This window comes from Antechinus flavipes, chromosome 6 (genome assembly GCF_016432865.1).
Source record: "Antechinus flavipes isolate AdamAnt ecotype Samford, QLD, Australia chromosome 6, AdamAnt_v2, whole genome shotgun sequence".
Lineage (NCBI taxonomy): Eukaryota > Metazoa > Chordata > Mammalia > Dasyuromorphia > Dasyuridae > Antechinus > Antechinus flavipes.
Window position 1 is genome coordinate 151,666,780 of NC_067403.1, and position 22,720 is coordinate 151,689,499.

General features: G+C 37.1%; 1 protein-coding gene across 2 annotated transcripts in view; it reads right to left on the bottom strand.

Moving 5' to 3' along the window:
• DNAJB14 (DnaJ heat shock protein family (Hsp40) member B14) overlaps nt 1-21,211 on the bottom strand; it is a 68,707-nt gene extending 47,496 nt beyond the window's left edge. The window contains exon 1 of one of the 2 annotated variants that reach the window (XM_051965239.1): nt 21,079-21,211. In XM_051965239.1, the coding sequence (XP_051821199.1) occupies nt 21,079-21,211 (133 nt within the window). The remainder of the gene's footprint in view (nt 1-21,078) is intronic. The other variant, XM_051965240.1, reaches the window with a different exon arrangement.
• Between the last annotated feature and the right edge of the window lie 1,509 nt (nt 21,212-22,720).

The window sequence follows — 22,720 nt, forward strand, 5'->3', positions numbered from 1 at the left end:
ATCAACTGGGGAATGAATGAACATGTTATAATATATGATGGCAATGGAATCCTATTGGCTATAATAAATGATGAGCAGAATGCTTTCAGAAAAACCTAAGAAAGACTTCCATAAACTGATGCAAAATGAATTGAGCAGAACCAAGAAACCTTGTAACAATTATAGCAATATTGTACAATGATCAACTGTGAATAAATAATTTGGCAATTCTTGGCAATACAATGATCCAAGACAATTCTGAAGGATTTTTGATAAAAAATGCTATCCACCTCCAAAGAAAGAACTTGATAGTCTGACTGTAAACTGAAGCACATTTGTAGTGGCCAGAAGCTGGAAAATGAATGGATGCCCATCAATTGGAGAATGGTTGAGTAAACTGTGGTATGTGAATGTTATGGAATATTATTGTTCTGTAAGAAATGACCAGCAGGATGAATACAGAGAAGACTGGCGAGACTTACATGAACTGATGCTAAGTGAAATGAGCAGAACCAGGAGATCATTATATACCTCAACAACGATACTGTTTGTGGATGTATTCTGATGGAAGTGGATCTCTTCGATAAAGAGAACTAATTCAGTTTCAATTGATCAAGCAGCTACACTCAAAGAAAGAACACTAGGAAATAAATATAAACTGCTTGCATTTTTGTTTTTCTTCCTGGGTTATTTATACCTTCTGAATCCAATTCTCCCTGTGAAACAAGAAAACTGTTCGGTTCTGCACACATATATTGTATCTAGGATATACTATAACCTATTTAAAGGACTGCTTGCCATCTGGGGGAGGGGGTGGAAGGAGGGAGGGGAAAAATCGGAACAGAAGTGGGTGCAAGGGATAATGCTTTACCCTGGCATGGGTTCTGTCAATAAAAAGTTATTAAAAAAAAAAAAAGGAAATCAGGTTTAGTCCCTATCTCCATCTCCATCTCCATCCATTTATATGGAAAGTTTAGGACAAATATTGCAAATAGACAATGAAATGGGTCTATGACAAGATAGGAGAAAGAACATAAACTGGAACAATTTGAGAAACAATGCCATTCTTTTAATTATACTAAATTGCTCGTTTCTACAAACGCTCATCTTTTTAATCACCCAGATTCTCCTAGTAATACTATTTGGCTGAAGATCACGAGATGTCACAATTTCAAGAGAGTAACAACTGCAGGGGACCTAAATAGTAATTTAGAAAGTAATATGGTAAGTGTCTCATGTTATAATGTATTACCAGTGATGATGAATTTATATAAAATGTGTACAATGAAATATATAAGATATTATGTATATATTTAAAATAAAAGTGTAAAAAAGTAGATCAAACATGTAGCAAAAGAGAGAATAATAAATGGATAATTCACATATTGCATTGGTATTTATAAAATTTTAAAAGAACTAAGGGAAGGCCTCCACTGCACTGGGGACAACCTCTATGAAACATTTACAGACCAAGATGCAAGGCTTTACATTAAACTACTGAATAGTTTCTAATAAGTTCAATTATCTCTTGCTGAATTAAGAGATTAATATAGTTGCTGTGTTAAAATGACCCTATACCTATCTATTGTGATTAATCTCTTGGATCAACTGAGATGTTTCAGAAAGTATGTTTTTTCCTAAAAAAGTACAATCCTTTAAAAAAGGCTGTACGTTCACACACACACATGCACACACATGCGCGCACACACACAAATGGGAACTCTATTATTATTATTATTGTTGAATTTACAGGACTTCACCAATTTTCTTCTCAAGCTCATTTTACAGGTGAGAAACTGAAACAATCAAGGTTAAGTGATTTGCCCAGGGTCACATAGCTAGAGTCTGAGACAAGACTTGACTCCAGCAAGATGAGCCTTACTCTAGGGCCTGGCAATCTATGCACTCTGCCACCTACCTGCCTTAAGCTTATTAAAAGGCCACGGTCTCCCACTACATCCAGTGCCATCTCCAGTCATCCTGATCTATATCTTGCCACTGAACTCAGATGTTCTGGAAGGGAAAGTGAGGCACAGCTTTCTCTCACTTATACCCAATGTACTTCTATATCATGGCATCACTTTCCTAATGTCATGGTTCTCTTTGAAAATGAAGGACAAAATAACAACTACTACTACTCAATAAGTCTTGGAAGTAACAGGGAGCCACTAGGATTTTTTTGAGCAGGGAAATGCTAGAGTAAAACCCAGACTCCAGGAAAATCACTTTGGGAGCTGAATAAAGAGTAAATTTGAATGGGGAGACAGGAAGAAAAATGAGGTGCCTATTTTAACAGTTAAGAAAAAAAGGGTGAAAAGAACCTACCCACAGATAAAGCCCTAAATTATAGTTGACATTCTAGCTACAACAACTACAAGATTAGACTTGAGAGAACAATGACTAACATTTAACCTCAAAACTTAGTTCTTAGCAAGAACATTCAGTAGAGAAAAGGATGAAAGGTAGAGAACAACACAGAGGTAGAGAAATAGAGACACATAAAGGTAAGAGTATTGCCCTTAGAAGATCGTTCCCAACAAAGTAAATCTAGAAAGTCCTACCTCTCGCATGCATTATGGTGCCTGAATTCTTTAAAATTACAAATTGAAGGAACAGTTGTCATTCTGCACTAGTACACTTTACTGTGAATTTGAAACACAGATAAAATCACTGCTAAACAATTTACAGAGGCACCTCAGCACTAGTCTGCTTTGACACTCAGAATTCCAGCAACTGACGCTAGCTCAGCACTTCTTGCAATTGGTTATTGTCTCAGTAGAGCAATGGGGATGTGAGGCTGGCCGAGTGCACTGCCCAGCCCCCACTGCTATGGCTGCTATTGCCCTCAATTGGGGGCAGGCCCTCCTCAATGCAGGCAGCAGCATGCAAAAGTGTCCGATGGGAGTCTATGATTCAGAGGTTGGTTGCAAGGCAGTGCCTGTAAGACAAAGTGGCTGCAGCATATAGTCTCTTGGCTTCCAAAACATTAGTACTAGAAGGAGTGTACTCAGGAGGAAGAGATGCAGTAGCAGTGGTGGCAGTTGTGCAAGCAGCATAAGAGCAGTGATAGAGAACCAAGTAGCCCGCAGCCCCTAATCGCAATGGGGGCCAGAGCCCTGAGCTTCAGAGGGTGCAGGATCCTAGTTTTTGCCTCCTCAGGCAGCCCTGCCCCATCACCCACCACTCCAGAAGCTTGGACAACATGGGGAAGGGGGAAAGTAATAAAGATCTCAGTTCCTCTCAGAAAGTGAGTTAGGTCAAGAAGGGAGAAGCCTGGCTGGGCTGAGAGGATTGTTTCTTTGCTTCTTTGCCCCTTTGGGGAATTGGGAATAGTTAGGCTGCAGAATGGAGACATATTCCTTATAGGAAAAATTCACTTGATACATTTTCACCAATTAACCAAGAGTATTTGCATACATAGTACCAATATTGCCAGCATGTATGCCAGTTTTACCAAGCAAAATCTATATCTAATTGTATATAATCAGTAAATGACTATAGTGTTTAAGAAAAAAAAAATGCTCATTTTCCAATTGATAAATGGTCCAAAGACATGAACAGGCAGTTAGTTCTGGAGAGAAGAAATCAAGCTATCAAACAGCCAAATCAAAAATAAAAATAATAATACTCCAAATCATTAATAAAGAAATACAAACTAAAGCAACTTTGAGCTTCTACCTCATATACATCAAATTGGCAAAGGTTGAAGGGGTTATGAAAAAAATAGGAACCTTAATGCACTGAAGTTACTAGAAGGTGCAACAGACTGGGCCTGAAATCAAGGAAGATGTGAATTCAAATCCTATCTCAGACATTGATTAATTGTGTGAATCTGGACAAGTCACTTAAACTGTTTGCACTAGTTTCTTCACCTATAATATGGGGATGATAATAGCCCCTATCTCTCAGAGTTGTTGTAAGGATCAAATGATATCATTATAAAACACTTAGCAAGTGCCTCGTACATAGTGTTATATAAAAGTGAGTTACCACTATCACCATTTGTTGTTCAATTGTTTTCAGTCATGTTCAACTTTTTGCGACTCCATCCGGGGTTTTCTTAGCAAATATACTGGAGCAGTCTAACATTTCCTTCTCCAACTTATTTTACAAATGAGGAAACCAAAGCAAAGAATTAAGTGATTTTGCCCAGAATCACAAAGCTAATGACCAATCTGAACTAAGGCCAATTTGAATACAAAAAGAAGAATCTTACTGACTCCAAACCCAGTATTGTAACTACTATGTCAACTAAGCTACCCTCATTATCACTAAATTAATACTTATTTCCTTCTCCCTAGCAATACCTTTACAAGTACATAACTCCCAAAGCTCAAAGAACGAGGAAAAGGATTATTAGATTTAAAAATAAGTATAATAGCACTCTTTTTTTGTAGTGTTAAAAAAGTGGAAACATGAATGGTCAACAATTAACGGATAGACATGTTATAGTGTCTAAATATAATAATACTAAACAAATGATGAATGGAATTGTTTGTAGAAAAACTTAGGAAGATCTGTATGAAATAACAAGAGTAAAACAAGCATATTCGGGAGAACAACTTATACAATAACAATAACATTGTAAAAAGAAACAATTCTGAAAGAAAGAAGTTTTCTGATCAACACAACTGACCACAATTCCAGAATATCAGTGATAATTATTCACTTTCTGTTGAGTGACAATAAACTCAAGATAAAGAATAAGACATACACTTTTAAACATGGGTCATATGATGATTTGTTTTGCTTGACAATACACAGGGGTATAAGGGTATTTTTTCTGTGTGTGGGGGATGTAGGAGAGTAGGGGAACTTGGGAAAAAAAGAGCTAAATGCTTGGTCATAGAGACTAAATTTAAAAATAAAATGTACCAATAAAACTTAAAAAAAAAAAATTAAGTAAAGCCAACAAGGAATTTTTAATTGTAAGGGAAAAAATAAGCTAGTGGGCTAATAAAAACTTCAGTGAATGAATCTATTTTTTGAAACTACAATATTTAGAAATTTAATCTATGTCCAAATAGTTTCCCCTGTCTTCACAAAAGTTAATTTATTTAATTATCCATGTCCTCCTTTATTCCTGTATTTATCTTGTAGTTCTGTTGTCTAGAAACAACAATGATTAGTAAATGATTAGTTTGAATCTGGTTTTGTTTGTAGGAATGTTTCAAATGCCTCTTTTTATTATTACTTATTGTTTATATTATATATATTATTTTATTATTAAGATAATAAAAATTATTTTATTTTTTGTTAATGGCTAGACTCAGATTTGCAGCTTATATCACCTTTGGTTACATTCTAAATTACTTTTGCTCTTTAGAAAACATTATTCTACTCTCTCCTGCAGTGTTGGAGGGCACAGGATAATCCTTATTATCTGAATTACTTATCCTTTATATTTGAAGGTCTTTCTCTCAGTTTCCTACAGAATTTGCTGTCAATGTTGTCATTGGATCACTAAGTGTCTTGAAGTTTGCAGTATACTGGGGGTTTTTTGGGGAGGTGATCTATGGATTCTTTCATTGACAGTGTTTTCTGTATTAAGAGTCTGGGCAGTTTTTTTGAATTATGGTGACTTTTTTGGTTTTGTGACTTATATTTTCCTCTGGGAGACATACAATCCTTAAATTATCTAGGAATCTTGTTTTCCAAATCAATGTATGGCTTTGAGATCATGGGGGTTTTTTTTGGTTTGTTTTGCTTCTCTTCCAGATTGTTCCTTGCTGAGTAGTCTACATTCCTGATCTGTTGTTCTCTCTTCTTTATCTTTGGTAACATTTGCCAATGTGGAGTCAAGTTTTTTCATTCTGCTAATTCATTCAACTAGGTATTACAGTAGATAGAGTGCCCAGCTCAGAGTCAGGAAGATTCATTTTTCTGAGTTCAAATCTGGCCTCAGATATTTATTAGCTTACTAACTGTGTGACCCTGGGCAAGTCACTTAGTCCTGCTCCCCTTGGTTTTCCCATCTATAAAATAAGCTGGAGAAGAAAATGGCTAACTACTCTAGTAATTCTGCCACCCTCCCCCCAAAAAAAATCCACAAACCCATATGGGTTTGACCTTATTATACAATGTAACACTGTAATTTAACTACAGAGGAGATATTAGGTAACATTATACTCACGTGGAAGTCATTTCTGAATCACAACTGTACATATTATGTATATAACTGATTTGTTAAAAAATAATCAAAGATTAAAAAAAACCAGAATTATAAAGATGTGAAGACATGGTATGTAATTAAAAGAATTCCAACTTGATCTATATAAATAAGCTATAAGTATCAAAAAATAGAAAATGGATAAATGAACAGATATTGATTGAGAAAGACTATCATCACTCTTTACTGAAATGTAACAGCATAAAGTAAGCATTACAATGATGAGATCAGCAGAGAAACTATCTCAGCCAGCAAATATTTAATGATCCCTTTGCCATAAGGAGTGAAATTGTATCAAAAGATACATCAGTTTAAAATATAAAATCATACAGAACATTTCAGTAGAACTTTATGACTCTCAGCAAAAGATGAGAAATGGTGAAAGAAAAAGTTCGAAAAAATCTTCATTTGGGACTTAGATTAATTCAGATTGTCCTTTAAGAAATCTTAGAATGAAATGATGACAACAAATAAAAAGAGTCAGCATTTCTATAACAATTTTCTCCATTAATAACAATATTTTTTTCCTTTGGATGTTTTTAATCATAACCTATAAATAAATTCACAACTATGATATTATTAAGCTACAACAAAATGTATACTATATCATTTTTCTTTTAAAGTTAATGCTAATAATTTCATCAACCTAACATAGGATTTTGCATATAGTAGATGTTCAATAAACTTTTGCTGACTAGAAAAAAATAAAGACCAAGATAAGGTCAAAATGGGTTCATGACCTAGGCATAAAGAATGAGATTATAAATAAATTGGAAGAGCATAGGATAGTTTACCTCACAGACCTGTGGAAGAAGGAAGAATTTATGACCAAAGAAGAACTAGAGATCACTATTGACCACAACATAGAAAATTTTGATTATATCAAATTGAAAAGTTTTTGTACAAACAAAACAAATGCAAACAAGATTAGAAGGGAAACAATAAACTGGGAAAACATTTTTACAATCAAAGGTTCTGATAAAGGCCTCATTTCCAAAATATATAGAGAATTGACTCTAATCTATAAGAAATCAAACCATTCTCCAATTGATAAATGGTCAAAGGATATGAACAGACAATTCTCAGATGAAGAAATTGAAACTATTTATAGACATATGAAAATATGCTCCAAATCATTATTAATCAGAGAAATGCAAATTAAGACAACTCTGAGATACCACTACACACCTGTCAGATTGGCTAGAATGACAGGGAAAGATAATGGGGAATGTTGGAGGGGATGTGGGAAAACAGGGACACTGATACATTGTTGGTGGAATTGTGAACACATCCAGCCATTCTGGAGAGCAATTTGGAACTATGCTCAAAAAATTATCAAACTGTGCATACCCTTTGATCCAGCAGTGTTTCTACTGGGCTTATACCCCAAAGAGATACTAAAGAAAGGAAAGGGACCTGTATGTGCCAAAATGTTTGTGGCAGCCCTGTTTGTAGTGGCTAGAAGCTGGAAAATGAAAAGATGTCCATCAATTGGAGAATGGTTGAGTAAATTGTGGTATATGAATGTTATGGAATATTATTTTCTGTAAGGAATGACCATCAGGATGAATACAGAGAGGACTGGAGAGACTTACATGAACTGATGCTAAGTGAAATAAGCAGAACCAGGAGATCATTATATACTTCAACAACCATACTGTTTGAGGATGTATTCTGATGGAAGTGGATCTCTTCGATAAAGAGAGCCTTAATTGATCAAAGATGGACAGAAGCAGCTACACCCAGAGAAAGAACACTGGGGAATGAATATAAACTGCTTGCATTTTTGTTTTTCTTCCCAGGTTATTTATACCTTCTGAATTCAATTCTCCCTGTGCAACAAGAAAACTGTTCGGTTCTGCACACATATATTGTATCTATACTGTGATATATTTAACAAGTATAGGACTGCTTGCCATCTGGGGGAAGGGGTGGAGGGAGGGAGGGGAAAAATCGGAACAGAAGTGAATGCAAGAGATAATGCTGTAAAAAATTACCCTGGCATGCGTTCTATCAATAAAAAGTTATTAAAAAAAAATAAAAATAAAAAAAAATAAAAGATGAGGTCCCATGTTTAATATTTTCTTATAACGTGGCATTATTGTTGGAATCTTTACAAACTGCTAACTCATTAGAGTTGATAGATTATTGATCTGATCTTACAAGATGTTTTGGGCCAGAACCTGAAACAAGGTACTAAGTAGAACTAATTAGTACAATGCTTGTGTTTACACCTTTACTCATCGGAGTTCACAAGTATGCCAGATTCACAAAGTAAACTTTGTAACTTTGTGAATTCACACCTCCCTTGAAGCTCTTAGGGCCAGAGAGCACTATGGGAGAAAACCCATAATCCCTCTCTCTCTCTCTTATTCCACAATTCCTCCCTCTTGTATAAAAGAAACAGACAGAGGCTCTCGGTCAGATTTCAGCTGAATTACACCAGAAGCCCTCTCTCTGAGGCAAGAGAGATTCACTAGAATATTTTTCCACTTGGCTGGCTGGTGGCAGAAGAAGAGTTTTCAGACGAAGAAGCTACGAGTCGAGATTTCACCAGAATTACATGAGGAGTGGAGCTGGCTGGAGGCTGAAGAAAGCAGAGGCAGAGGCTGAAGGACAGAACCTTTAGATTTGGAGACATTCGGGGGGCTCTATGCTAACCGGGCTATATTAGAGACAATAAAAGATCTGAACTTTTATCACCTGGCTGCGTTTTGGTTGATTATTACTTTCAAATGCAATTAAGACTGCCTCCAAGAAAACCTCCCTGAGAAACCTACCTTCTCCCCCAGAGAGAACTATTCTACTTATTTTAAAAGAAGATCACCACACATTATAAGATATAAAACCACATTAAAACATTGCTTAACCAGAACGCAACTAAATTCCTCACATAACAGAAATTTTTGTAGCTTTCTACTTTGGGGAACAAATTGCATGTACAAAATGTACACATCAGTTTTAAACATCTAGTTTTAAAAAAGCAACTTCTGTGTTCTGTCCTTCAGTCAGTATAATTGGATTAATAGTACCTTAAGAGTATTAGTTGAATAAATACAATGGCCCTACTAAACCATATGCTAACTATCTGATCTAGATAAAAACTTTATGAGAGTGATCTACACATGTACCAAAGATATCCTTAGAAGAAATAAGCATTGTCAAATGAAAGCAGATCATACCTTTTTCATTACATAATTTGACTAAAAAATGCAGAACATACAAGATTTTACTATACTTACTATTTATAACCAACTGTATGTTTTTTTTTAAAGCTATGATCATATAAGATTTCTTAATAAATAAAACAAGTGATTCCCCACCCCTAAGGATTTTCTTCCACATAAATAGCAAGCAAAACACAGAACAAGTATTCTCATGGATATCCAATACGAATCTAAATATTTAACTTTCTTCCTTAAAAAAAAAAAAAAAGCCCCATTTTCATCTTCTATTAGTGATGCTCTATGAGCTGTAAATCACAGAATACCATAATATGAATCATCAAAAGTATGGGTCTGTCTGATATTTAAATCCCTTGACAAAATGACCCCAATTTAGGTTTTCAAAATTGTTATGCATTACTACTCTTCACATATAATACAGAATATCCAAACTGGCTTCTTGATGTTTTAAGCATCATCTCTAATCATTGTGATTCTGCATGGGACATTACCCATGTGGAATTCTCTTCTCACTTCCAACTCTTCTTAGAATTCTTCAAGTATCATTTCAAGCACCCCTTTCTTTGTGAAGCTGTTGACAGTCTCCACTCTTCTCCTCTCCCTCTCCCCTGCCCCCGGGCAAATAACATTCCCCTTACCCTCACCCTCAAAAAAATCATCTTGTAGTGAGTGTGTGTGTGTATGCATCTATTGTCTTTCCTGACACAATGTACAATGTGAGGTCAGGGACTGTTTCACTGTGTTTTTGTAGCTCTAGGGTAAGCACACTGTAGGCCCTTTACTAAATATTTGTTGATTGATTGTATTACTCAAAAGGCAACAGAGAGACCTAAAATAAGTATGCATAAAAATTGTTCAACATAATTATGTCAGAGAGATTTTAATTAGTATAAAAAAAAAAAAAAGAGGGGAGATCATGTAATAAGAAAACGGTCATAAGCATTAAGAGGAAAACCTCCAATATATTCAAGGGTCCTCAAACTACAGCACATGGGCCAGATGTGACAGCTGAGGATGATTATCCCCCTTCACCCAGGGCTATGAAGTTTCTTTATTTAAAGGCCCACAAAACAAAGTTTTTGTTTTTATTATAGTCCGGCCCTCCAACAGTCTGAGGGACAGTAAACTGGTTCCCTATTTAAAAAGTTTGAAGACCCCTGTATTAAATAGTCCACTGAAGAGGATATATGGAAGGCCTTGGACAAAAATTGCAGAGTGTAAAGCAAAAAGTATTTTGGGAAGAGGTCTTATTGAAGATACAGGGAATCAAAATGTTAAAAATGTCTAAAAAGTGATCAAGTTCATTGTTGTTGGTGTGCCAGTATACAAACATTTTGGAAAATAGTATGCAATAAAAATCACAGAACTTATACCATGTGATTCCATAACTCTATCTCTGACTCTGGAGCTGGTAGAAGGTGTAGTAGACAGAGTGCCAGGCCTAGACTCAAGAAAACCTGAGTTCGAATCCAATCTTAGCATTTCCTCCTAGCTTTGTGACCTTGGGCAAGTCACTTAACTGCCTTAGTTTTCCTCAATTGTAAAATGAGAAGGAAATCACACACTACTCTGGTATCTTTGCTGAAAAAACCTCAAATGGGGTCATAAAGATTCAGACACAGCTGAAACGACTAAAGAAAAATTGTTGACTATCTCAAAAAAAAAAATCATAAAAAAGAGCCTCTCAGTACAAACAAGTGCACAGTTACTTTATTGGCAAATAATGGTGAGCAACCTACAAAATATACCCAACAATTAGAAAATGTATGAATAACTTATCACTTATTAATGTAATGGAATATTACAGTGGTGTAAAAAACAACTATGAAACACAAGAAAACACAGAAAGACCTCTGTGAGGTGATATAGAACATAATCAGCAGACCCAGAATGGTACAAAAACACTAACTAGAACTATACGACCAATAAATAAATAAGTAAACTGTTAAAAAAAAAATTTCCAAAATGGAAACCACTTCAAACAAGTCTGGTCACTTAATAAAAACCTAAACACCCTAATTCTTTTAATTCTGCTATAATAAAAAGGCATAGAGAGATGGATAAGATTTTGGCCTCTTGTTTTTGATGTCTGATTTGTTTTTGCTCATGGTTACAAAGATAATTTTTTTTTAAACTAAAATCTATAACTTCATTGTTATAAAGGCCTCCCAGTGAGGAAACTATTTCACTGTCAATAATCAGAAATGGTTTGAATCTTTAGGTCTGAAGTCTCATCAACTGGAGCACTAAGAGGTAAAGGGTCACTCTGGGCTTTAGCTGTCATTGAGAATCTCAAGATTATGCTAATGATAATTTTTGTCAAGATATTAGGAGAAACCCTATTTTCCAGAGCTAAGGTAAGCAGGCAAGCTGTGCCCTGAACTTGGCAGAACAACTATCCTTTGCACTCAACCTCTGGCAATATTAAATGATTATTGTATTGCTTTGACCAGCATCAGGTGTTCTCTGAGCTCATATTAGGATAAGACAAGTTCAGAAATATTCCAGTCATGAAACTCCGCTATGAATCGAACTCATCTCATTGTTGCTGTTACCCCTCATTGACAGGGCTACAGTTTACTGCATTCTTTTGGTGTATGCATCAAGGTTGAGCCACACTAACTCAGGTCCCCTCACCAGAGGTGTGGCCCCAACACATGTATCTAATCTGCCTCCTTCCTTGCAAGCCATTTCACTCGTTTTGAAATTAAACTGTTTGATTCCTATTTCTTCTGTCTCTAGTCTGCTCTCTATGGCTCCACCTACCCAAAAGTTAGACGCCAGTTCAATCCACTTGACATTTTAAAACAATATAAAGTGAAGAAAAGACCTGGATTGGCATCAAATTACAATACTTTTAATTTTATTAACTACAATTGGGAAAGAAGAGCTATATGCCAAGATTAATTTTGTTTAGTTCCAGAAATGTCATTTAACTTTGTGTATGAGTGTTTGTCTTCCAAATCCTATTTTGCTTTACGGTATTAGCAGGAGTCAAACATGGGAAAAATACAGTGAAAGAAAGCCTATTTGATATTAATTTTTTTGACTTGACTAATATTAGTTTACATTTTTATATGGCTTCAGCTAGAAACTATTTTCACATGCATTCACAACCAACACAAAGATGACAGTGTAATATTTGGCATCCCTATTTTACAGAAAATTATAAGCTGAGAGATGTGATTTACTCATGGTTATGCAACTACTGAGTAGGACAATAAGAACTTGAATTCAAATCTTTTGACAATTGATCTTCCTCTTCCCTTCCAATGCCCAGGTTTTTCTCTTTTGACTTTTTTCAACATGACATCAAACCCTCCATCTCTCAGTTTTGAGCATTCTCTTTGGCATCCCCAAACCTGCAATGCTCTCCCTCTTCTAATCCACCACTGGTCTCCCTGGCTTCTGGTAAATCCCCAATAAAAACCCATCTTTTACAGAAGGCTTCCCCTAACTCCTCTGAATTCTAGTACTTTCCTTTTGTTAGTTATTTTTTATTTATCTTTTATATTGATCACTCTGTTTATATTAGCTTAGACATGCCCTTATTACACAGTTATACTCTTCTTGAAGGCAGGGACAGCCTTTTGCCTCTTTTTTGTCTCCCTCTCCCTTAGGACACTGATGGTACTTATCGCCCAAACAAGTGCTTAACAAATGATATTTGTTGACTGGTTGATCATACTCCCCTAAACTTTTATTACTGGAAAATCTCATCCACCTGCAGGTTAGAATTAACTTTGGTACTTAAACCTTGTCATCTCTGCCTCTGATTGGAAAATAGGCAATAAGTTCCAAAATTTCCATCTAAGGGGGGGAGGGGGAAGAGGAAAGGAGTCTCAAGGCAGTGATCCCTTCATTTCTCTAAAAGGGTGCATTCTGACATTGCTATCATGTCTCCCAGCTAGGTAGCTACCTTACCCTCCCATCCTCTTTCACCTTCCTTTTGTAATGCTGTCTTCACACTTTAGATTGTAAGCTCCTTAAAGACAGGCACTACTATTCTTGTTGGGCATCCTTGATATTTAGCAGCACAATTTGTGGCACATAATATGTATACAAGTAAATATTTGTTGGCTGAATTGAGCATACACTTAATGACCTGATGTTGCTTCTAAGGAAAGCTGTTAATTAAAATCTGTGCATAATTACTCACTATCTTCAAATTCTAAAATTAGAATTAAAAATGGCATTTATTTGCTATCACTTCTGAGTTAATTTAAGTAGAATATGCCAAAATATATAGGTGGACAAATATAAGTCAAAGCCTATTCCAAGGTACTTTCATCTTTCTTAAAATGTAGTTCCATTACTTGGAACAAGGAAATCTTTCTTGTTATACTGAAATTTTGTTGCACAGAAATTGATTACAACTAAATTTTACCTGCAAAGGATCAGAATCAAAGAGTAGAAAGAGATTTTAGATCATATAATCTAACATCTACCTGAGGCATATAACAACTCCAACATGCAGCCAATCCCAGAAGTAATGGGAAACTCACTATTTCTAGAAGCATCAAATTCCATTTTCAAACAGCTATTAATATGTATTTATAGCTCACATTTATATCACACTTTAAAGTTTACAAAACACTTTCTATATAGTTGATTTAATCCTCACAACAACCCTTTCGGGTAAGTGCTATGATTATTTCCATTGTGCAGAGAAGGAAAACTTGAGGCTGAATGTGACTTGCCCAAGGTTCCTCAACTAGTAAATTTTTGAGGGAGGATTGAAAGAAGTCTAACTCTAGCTAATGTACTATCTGAATGCTTAATTAATGAAAACCAATTATTTAACTAAAATTATGCCAGCCAGTGATTTAATCAGAATGATGAGGTCAACTATGTTACAAAATCATAGTGTTGAAATAAAAAGAAATAACTTTGTTATATTAGTTGTCCAAACCTACCTGTGGCTAGCCAAACTTGAACAATGGAAAAGAATCTGCCAAATGCCTTTGAAAATGATATAAGGTAAAAACAGAATTGACACTTTATACTTGATCACAGATAGGTGATAAAGTGGACTGAGTGCCTGAAATCTCAGGAAATCTCATCTTCCTGAGATCAAAACCAGCCTCAACACTTACTAGCTGTGTGATTCTGGGCAAGTCACAACTTTGTTTACTTCAGTTTTTATCAATAAAACGAGCTAGAAAAAATAATAGCAAATCAAGAAAAATTTTTACCAAGAAAATTCTTACTAGGACCGTGAAGTGTCAGATATGACTGAACAACAACAAAAATTTGGTCATTTGAAACATGGAAGAAAATTATTTAAGAACATTAATTTATAGGAAACAAAAGTGCTAAGCCTAGAGTCAGGAAGAACTAAACCCAAATTTGGCCTTAGCATTTCCCATTGTGTGACCTTCCTCAAGTCACTTAACTTCTATTCACCTAATCCATTTGGCTTTAGCATTTCCCCATTATATGACCTTCCTCAAGTCACTTAACTTCTATCCACCTTGGGTTCCTTATTTGTAAAATGTAGATAATCACAGCACTTACTGTGAGGATTAAAAGAAATTTTTGTAAAATATCTTTAGCACAATGCCTAATACAAACTAGGAATTTAATAAATGTTTGATCCATTCTCTCCCACTACCCTGTTAGAAACAAAAATATTCCAATATAAGAAATCTAAAAGGTTTGCTTTTTTTTCTTCCTGGTAACACAACTGGGTCACCCTCATTTAATTTTCACCCTTCCCACACACAACTCCCCTCTACTGATAAAAATCTAAAAGCCCTGCCTTCATCCATAAGTACATTTAAAATAAGTTCATTGATATAGTCAGTTTTTTAAGTCAGTTTTGTCTTCATATTCCTTCAAAAAATCCACATTCACTTTTCTCTTATACTAAAGAGTAACAGTTAAACAAAACTAATCTATAAGACATTGATGTATGCAACCAGCTGCCCCCTAAATGCAAAAATTTCATCATCTATTCTATGAAACTAAGAGTGATCATTACAAATACCATTTCATTGCCACAGTCGTAATTTTCTGACTTATACTTTCTTCATTTTGCATCAGTCCATAAAATCTGACTGATCCAATTCTAATTTGAGTAACTCAAAGTATAGCATATTATATCTATATACCATAATTTGTTCAACCATTTCCCCAATCAATGGGCAATCACTTTGTTTCCTACTTTTTCCTACCACAAAAAGTGCTTCTACAATTATTTCATTATGTATAAGACTTTTCTGCCTTTTACATCCTTAGGGACATATATGCCCACTAGTCCTACCTACTTTTCCACATTTTCACATGGAAGAGGAAGAGAGGATGGAGATGCAGAAGAATATAGAATTACTACTAGGCTTTGTAATTTAGAATTTAAAAGACTTAAGAACTTGGAGCTATATGCAAGATTTTGTACGTTCTGCCTTCTTTACTTTTTAGTATCAACAGTATAAACATCTAAAGGTGAAGCTTTTGATATTTCTGAAGGAAAGAACAATGAAGATTGGGTCTATGGTCCTAGCAAAGAAGTCACGGGTTGCTCTCAGACTTTGTCAGATTTGAATGAAACAAAAAAAAATTATATATTCAGATGAATATGGATTAGGCTCATTCAGTAAAAATTTTGTATCTAGATTCATATATAGTAGTATGATATAATAGTGAAAAATAATAAACATACCTTAGCTAAAAATGATTATTTTTCAATGCCCACTAGGTATCCAAAGAATACTTCTATATATTACTCTCATTCAACAAATACAACTAATAAGTATAAATGAAATTATACTGGTCAGAGGGCCAATCCCAGAATCAGGATAACCTAGAATCATGTTCTCCTTCTGATTCATGCTAACTATGTGACCACACATAAATCACTTGCCTTCTCAGTGCCCATCCTGGGTAACTGTCTAAGGCTATGCGTTAACAATTAACAATTAACAATTAATCAATTAATTGATCTGTTAGTGACAACAGGTTAACGTAAGTCTTCATACTGACAAGCCCAATGAAATCATATGGGGTAAAAGGAAATTAAAAAAAAAAAGTGAGCAGATCATTGTGTCAGGCACTAAAAATACAGAACAAACAAAAAACTAAAGCCCTATTTCAGAATTCTAATTTAATAAGGAGTTGAGTACACAGTAAAGAAAAGTGGACAGTGGGAGATTGGAGAGTTGGAAGAGAAGAGCCTTGTGATAGAAGGGAAAAGTTAGACAAGTACAAAATTAGTCAAAGACTGAGAAATTGGGGGTGGGGGCATATGACATCATTTCAATTGGAGAGACAGCTTTTATGAAGAACTCTAAGGTGGGACTTGAGGAGGGCTTCATTGGGCAGTAATGGGGTGGGAGAGAAAACAGGATGTCCATTTCAGGTATGAGAAACATTTGATGCCAAATCAACGATGGACACAATGCTGATTAGACCTAAGAGCTATGAAAAATAAGTTCTATGAAAAGAATTTCAATTATACTAATAATCAACAATGACAAATATATCTTAATACCACATATAGCCATTTGTTATCTGGAAGAAAAAATATTTAAGATAGTATAAATTTTCTATGGACAAATCAAGTTTCCAGAAGATGTGATGTGACAGAAAGGAGCTGGAAATGAACATAAGGTCAAAAGATCATAGATCCCAGAGCAGAAGTCATCTCAGGGGCCATCTTGTCCAATTTCTTTAACCTGATTAAGAAAGAGACCTAAAGTTCACATAGGTAAAGAAGCATTAGAGACAGAATTTGAACAGAGGTCCTCTGACTTCAGAGGCAATGCTTTTACTGTATCATGCTGTGTCTTAGGAGGAGGAAACTGAAGGATCTGCAGGGTTTGTAAGTTAAAAAACAAACAAAAGAGAATTTGGGAAAGAGAAATTTGGGAGAATGGGGGAGGGAGGGGTAGTGAAAGAGACCAACTCTCCAGTAAGGAGAAGAAAGAAAGGCTCAAACTACAGGAAGAAAAAGATTAAGAAATTTCTGAAAAGAACTCAAGAAGAATAAACTCATTACAAAGGCAAGATCTGGAAGAAAAGATAGATGAAACTGATTCATAAGGTAAGAACAGAGTGGAAGGAAGACAGCTGAATGTGCATGTCAAGTTATTAAAAGGGTATAAGCATAAAGTCACAGAAAAAAACAAAATTACAAAATGTTTTTAAAATAATATAAATTACCAGTAAGAATGGAGAATAACTATAACAACAATGAACATAACTAAGAATGTTATGCTTTTACTTCTGCCAATATACCATGCGTACTCCTTAGGCTTAAGAAATAAATTTCCATTCAAAATAATTTAAGTCCAACAAGGTTTTATACTTAAAAGTAACTAATCATCTATATAGAACGTGAATCCCTGAACTTTAACAATTTAATTTCAATATAATTGGTTTCTATGTAATCTTATGTATTTGATTTTATGCATTTAAAATGTAATTCTGAGAGGTCCATAGGTTTCACCACACTAATAAAGGGTCCATGACACACAAAAAAAAGGTTAAGAATCCCCACTCTAGAATATCTTAAGGATTGTAGCTATCCATGATCTTAAAGTAAGAGATACTCTAAAGTCCCCTTGAGTTCTGAAATTCCACAATGCTAAGTTTTTTTTTTTTTTTTTTTAAACCTTATTTATTTGGATAAGGCATCATTACTTAATTAGATTAATGCCAAGATTTGGTGATAATCTAATTAGAAATGTGTACAGGGTTCTTAAACTAAGATTTAGGATAGTGGCTAGAGTTCAAGTCCTGCCTTGCTCAACTGCAGCATCTACAAAATGAAGAGCTTGAATCTTATTATTTTTTTCACTTTAATGATGATCCTAAGGCCCTTATGTGATCAAAGAATCCAAGGGAGAAGGTGGCATCATTCTAGTGTCCAACACAACCACATTTACCCTTTACCCATGACAACCCCTTATAACTCCCCCAACTGCATCTTTTCCCCATAAGACACCATCTCCCAATTTTCCCACTGAATCCCTCAGGGCAAAAATAACCTAAGTACTATCCCAAGTATCTATTACCAACAATTTGGGGCAGGTGTCACTAAGAAAATAGCCACCAAAAGGGGAAAGAAAATTGGGGATAGGGTATATGATCAAGAAAGTTTGAAGACTACTGGCTTAGTTCATACCTAAGGTCTTAGTCAGCTGTCCTAGTCCTAAGAATTTTCATAGTAATAGTTCTGTATTTATAACTAAGAGTAGCAGTGTCTTTTTACAGTAGCAGGAATAAGGATAGGGTCTAAGAATAGGGAGCTTCCAAATGAGTAAATCTCTCCTATTAATGCAGGTCAGTACCTTTTCTGTAACTTAGAGCACTGCCTGGGGTTCGAGGGCATATATAGGCAGTATGTCAAGGGCAACCAAGGTCTTCCTGGAACACATGCCAACTGTCTATGTACTACAGCATATAAATGTCACATAAGAGTACACATTAATAGATATTGCTTTGCATCACAGGGTTCAAGAAGTTGCCTAGATAAAAGAAATTAACAAGTAGAAAATTTCAGTTACCAAAATTTTTACTAAAGTAGTTAACAATGGCTGGCTTCCTCAATACCCTGTCCAAAAGTTCTCTCCTTCTTCTGTACTTCTATATTCATTATCCATATTGCTTTGTGACCTTGTTTTGTGATGACTCATGTGGTTATCTTGAATCAATTAATAATTATTTATTAAGGACCTACTATTTACCAGGTACTGTCTTAGGCACTGAGAATAAAAAGCAAAAAAAATCAAAACAAGTCACTGTTCTCAAGGAACATATTTTAACAGCAGAGACATGTATATCTGTTTCTACAAGATACATGCAGATACAGAGAAGATACAAGCTAACTATAGAGGTAATGACACTAGCATGCAGGTAGACCAGGAAAAGCTTCCTCTGGAAGGTGGCACTTGGGCTAAGTCTAGAAGAAAACTAAGGGTTCTAAGGGGCAGAAGTGAAAAGAATGTGTTTCAGTGAGTGGAGGAGACCACCAGAACAAAGCATGGAGACAAGGAATGGAATGTCATGTGTGAAGAATAAGCAAATCAGTACCGTTGGCATTAGTGTGTGTATAAGGAAGTAATGAATAAAAATGCTAGGAAAGGAAGGATCCAGTTGTCAAGTTCTGGATGCCAAACAGGAGTTGATATTTGATCTTAAGAGGGACATGGGAATCATTGGAGATTATTGACTAAGGAGTAACATAGATATGTACTTTAGGAAAATCACTTTAGAGAGACCATAGCACAAACTAGAGGTGATGAAAGACTGGACTAGTGTGGTGGTTGTAAAAGTGGAGTTAAGAGGACAAATGTTAGAGATGTTATAGAAATTTTTAAAAAGGTAAGAAGCTGAATTCCTTGAGTAAAACAGGGTTCTTTGCTTGGTGCTGTGCTATTTTAACATGTTCATAAAATACGAAGATCTAACACCTTAATCGATGGTGTAAGTAAAGTTGTAGATGGCATGTTTATTAAATATGAATTTTTTCACAAAGTTGGGAGCAACACAGGATCTCTGTAGGCTAGAACACTGAAATGAATTAATCAAATGAACTCTAAAATGAAAAGTCATATCAAGGGAGGGCAGCAGAGAAGATAAAAGTTCTGGGATTGGATGTCAATAGGATATTTGCTGTTTTATCTCCTTTTCCTAACTAGAATCTTGGCAGGAATAACTTTATTTTCCTATTCCCTAACAGACCTTTACAAAATAAATTTTTACCAAATATTTGCTGATTAACTTAGGTCTTCCAAACTTCATAAGTAGCTTAAGTTCTCTGGGTCTCAGTTTTCTCAGCAATAAAATTAAGGGGTTGGACTAAATAATTTCCCACAGTTACATCCAACATTAAAAAGTAGCTGATTAAATAGCTGAAGTCTAAAAAATTACTTTTCTATCCTCACGGTATATAAGGTTAACGTACAGTTAAAAAGCCAAAAAACAACCCCCCCCCCCAAAAAAAAAAAAAAAAAAAACCAACCAACTAAACGGTTAGGGAAGCAAAGGACATTAACACAGTAGAATTTACTTAACCAATCCTGATTTTCCTTTCTATTCTTAAAGTTTTCCATATCGTGTGAAATAGCATTTACACTTTTGAGACCTATCTAGGGATAATACAAACAAGTAGCAGTACTTCTGAGACTGGATGATACGAAGAAAAACTACTTACATTCTGGAATTTAAGAAAACTCTCATAATTTATACAGTACAGTATGGTCCATTCCTTGCCCCACCCCGAAATCACAAAATATTTTATCAATTTGAATCCTATCCTTACTCCTGCGAAATTTGCAGTCATTTCTTGATTCTCCTCTCTTAGGGGAAGCTGCCCTCCCTAAGGTACAAAGATTGTTTGCTTGGGGAACGACTTTTTACCCCCAAGAGGAGATGGGCTCTGAGGCCAGTGGATTATCCCTGAGGGTTCATCCATGTTTTCTCGCATCACCAGGGACCTCTTGGGGCATCTCGGCGCTCGACAATAATCATCACACTGAGAAGCAAGAGGAGGTCGGCCTCCTGAGAAATCTCAGGCATCCGATTGGGCCCAGCTCACCTCGAACCGGACCAAGGGTCATTTTTGCTAAGCTCCCGGGAGAGAAGGTGGGGAGAGGGTCACTGACCTGGCAGGGGCGGGGAGTGGGTTAGAAGGCCCCAGTGGGGGTGTGTCAAGCTGAACTGGCCGAGCTGGGCCTCCTCTACCTCTCCCTGCGAGGCCGAGCAGCGGAGGCGAGGCCAGGCTGAACCGGTGGATTCACTCACCTCGGGCCGTGGGGGAAGGGTAGAGCTTCTCGGCTTTGTGCAGGAAGCGCAAAGCTCGGTCGCGGTTGCCGGCTTCCAGAGCTTCCCGGGCGATCTCGATGCATTTCTCCGCCTCGTCCCGGTTCCCCTCCATGGCTCGCTCCTTCTTCCGTTTCCTCCGGCAGCGCAGCGAGAAGGGGGCGGAAGCCAGATCGGCGGAGGCGGAGGAGGGAGGGCGGGCCGGAGGGGGAGGGGGCGGGCCGGGGCGGAGCACCCGAGCTGGGAGAGGGAGACTGGCCGCGCTGGGCCGCCGAGGAGGAGGCCGCGCCGGGACCGGGACCGGGACCGGGACCGGGGCAGACGGGCAGTAAACCTCGGAGGAGCTGGCGGGCCTCGGGGCCAGCGGGCGGGCGGCCCCGCCTCCTCACGGGCGGTCTCTCGACTCTGCGGCTGCGGCGTTTAGGCCTAAGTCTGGCTGCATCCCGAACCCTGACCCCTGCTGGGGACTAACGCCCAGGTGGGCCCGGGTCAGGCAGTGCAGGGGCAGACAGGGCTGGGATGTCGAAACGTCCGACCCGAATCCGCAGAACGAGGCTGGCAGGGCGCAGGAACCAGGCGGAGCCAACCAACCCGGGGCTGACAGCGGGGGGGAGGGGAAAACGGGTGGTACCACCAAACTCTCGGAGGGGTGTCACTGCGGCGCCTAGGGCGCAGACTACTCGTTCCCTGAGCTGGCAGGAAGCCCTGTCCCCTCTCCAGCCTCGGCTTCCGTATCTCGTCCACCCTCTCTCCACCCTCTACACCGAGAAAGCCCAGGCCCTGGGATGGAGTGATTACTACGTGGGCAAGTTAGAATTTGGGGAAGCCGCTTCCCAACCTCCCCATCTGGAAGGCACTTCGCTGGGGCGTTCGGAATTGTGGTTTCCTAGGGGGCGCTAGATACCTTGTTTCTTGGCCGAACCTCCCAATTCACCCAGCCGTGGATTTAAGAGTTACCGGCTCCATGGTAACCTAAGACTGGCGTGTAGGAGGCGGGACCAAGACAACGCCAGCCTCCCAGTCAGCCCGCCGTCACAGCGCACGTACCAAGCCATGTGCGATAAATGCTAGAGCCCCTCTGACTCGCCTCCAGCTAGTTCTTTCCCCAAAACGTCCTTTTGAACAGATTTAAAACAGCAGATAAGTGTCACGATCTAAAAATGGAAATCACTAGCTAGCATGAAGTTTTAAGAAAAATTGCTTTATTAGCCGTCTACAATTTAGTTTTCATAGTAAAAAAAAAAAAAATCCATTACTTTATGCCCATTTTACTGCGGTGTCAATGTAGTTTTTACAAATCAACCCTACATCTTACCCCACAGTAATTGACTTTTTGAAGGATGCAGAACACAAGTGGTCAGGTTTGATAAGCCCTCATAGAACTAATTTTAATTTTGGACATGCAATTTTCAACCAAGGCAATTTCTGAAAACCATTTATTAAGGTGTTATGACAACTTAAGGACATGCTATTAAAATGTTTTTGCTTTGAAATCCCGATTTGCACCTTTATTTACTAAGTGTATTGTTTTATGTGCACATGCATTCACACATACATAAAATAGTTTAAGATTTTAAAAAGCTGAGTAATAAGACAAATGTCTCTAAGCCAAGATTAAAGCTAA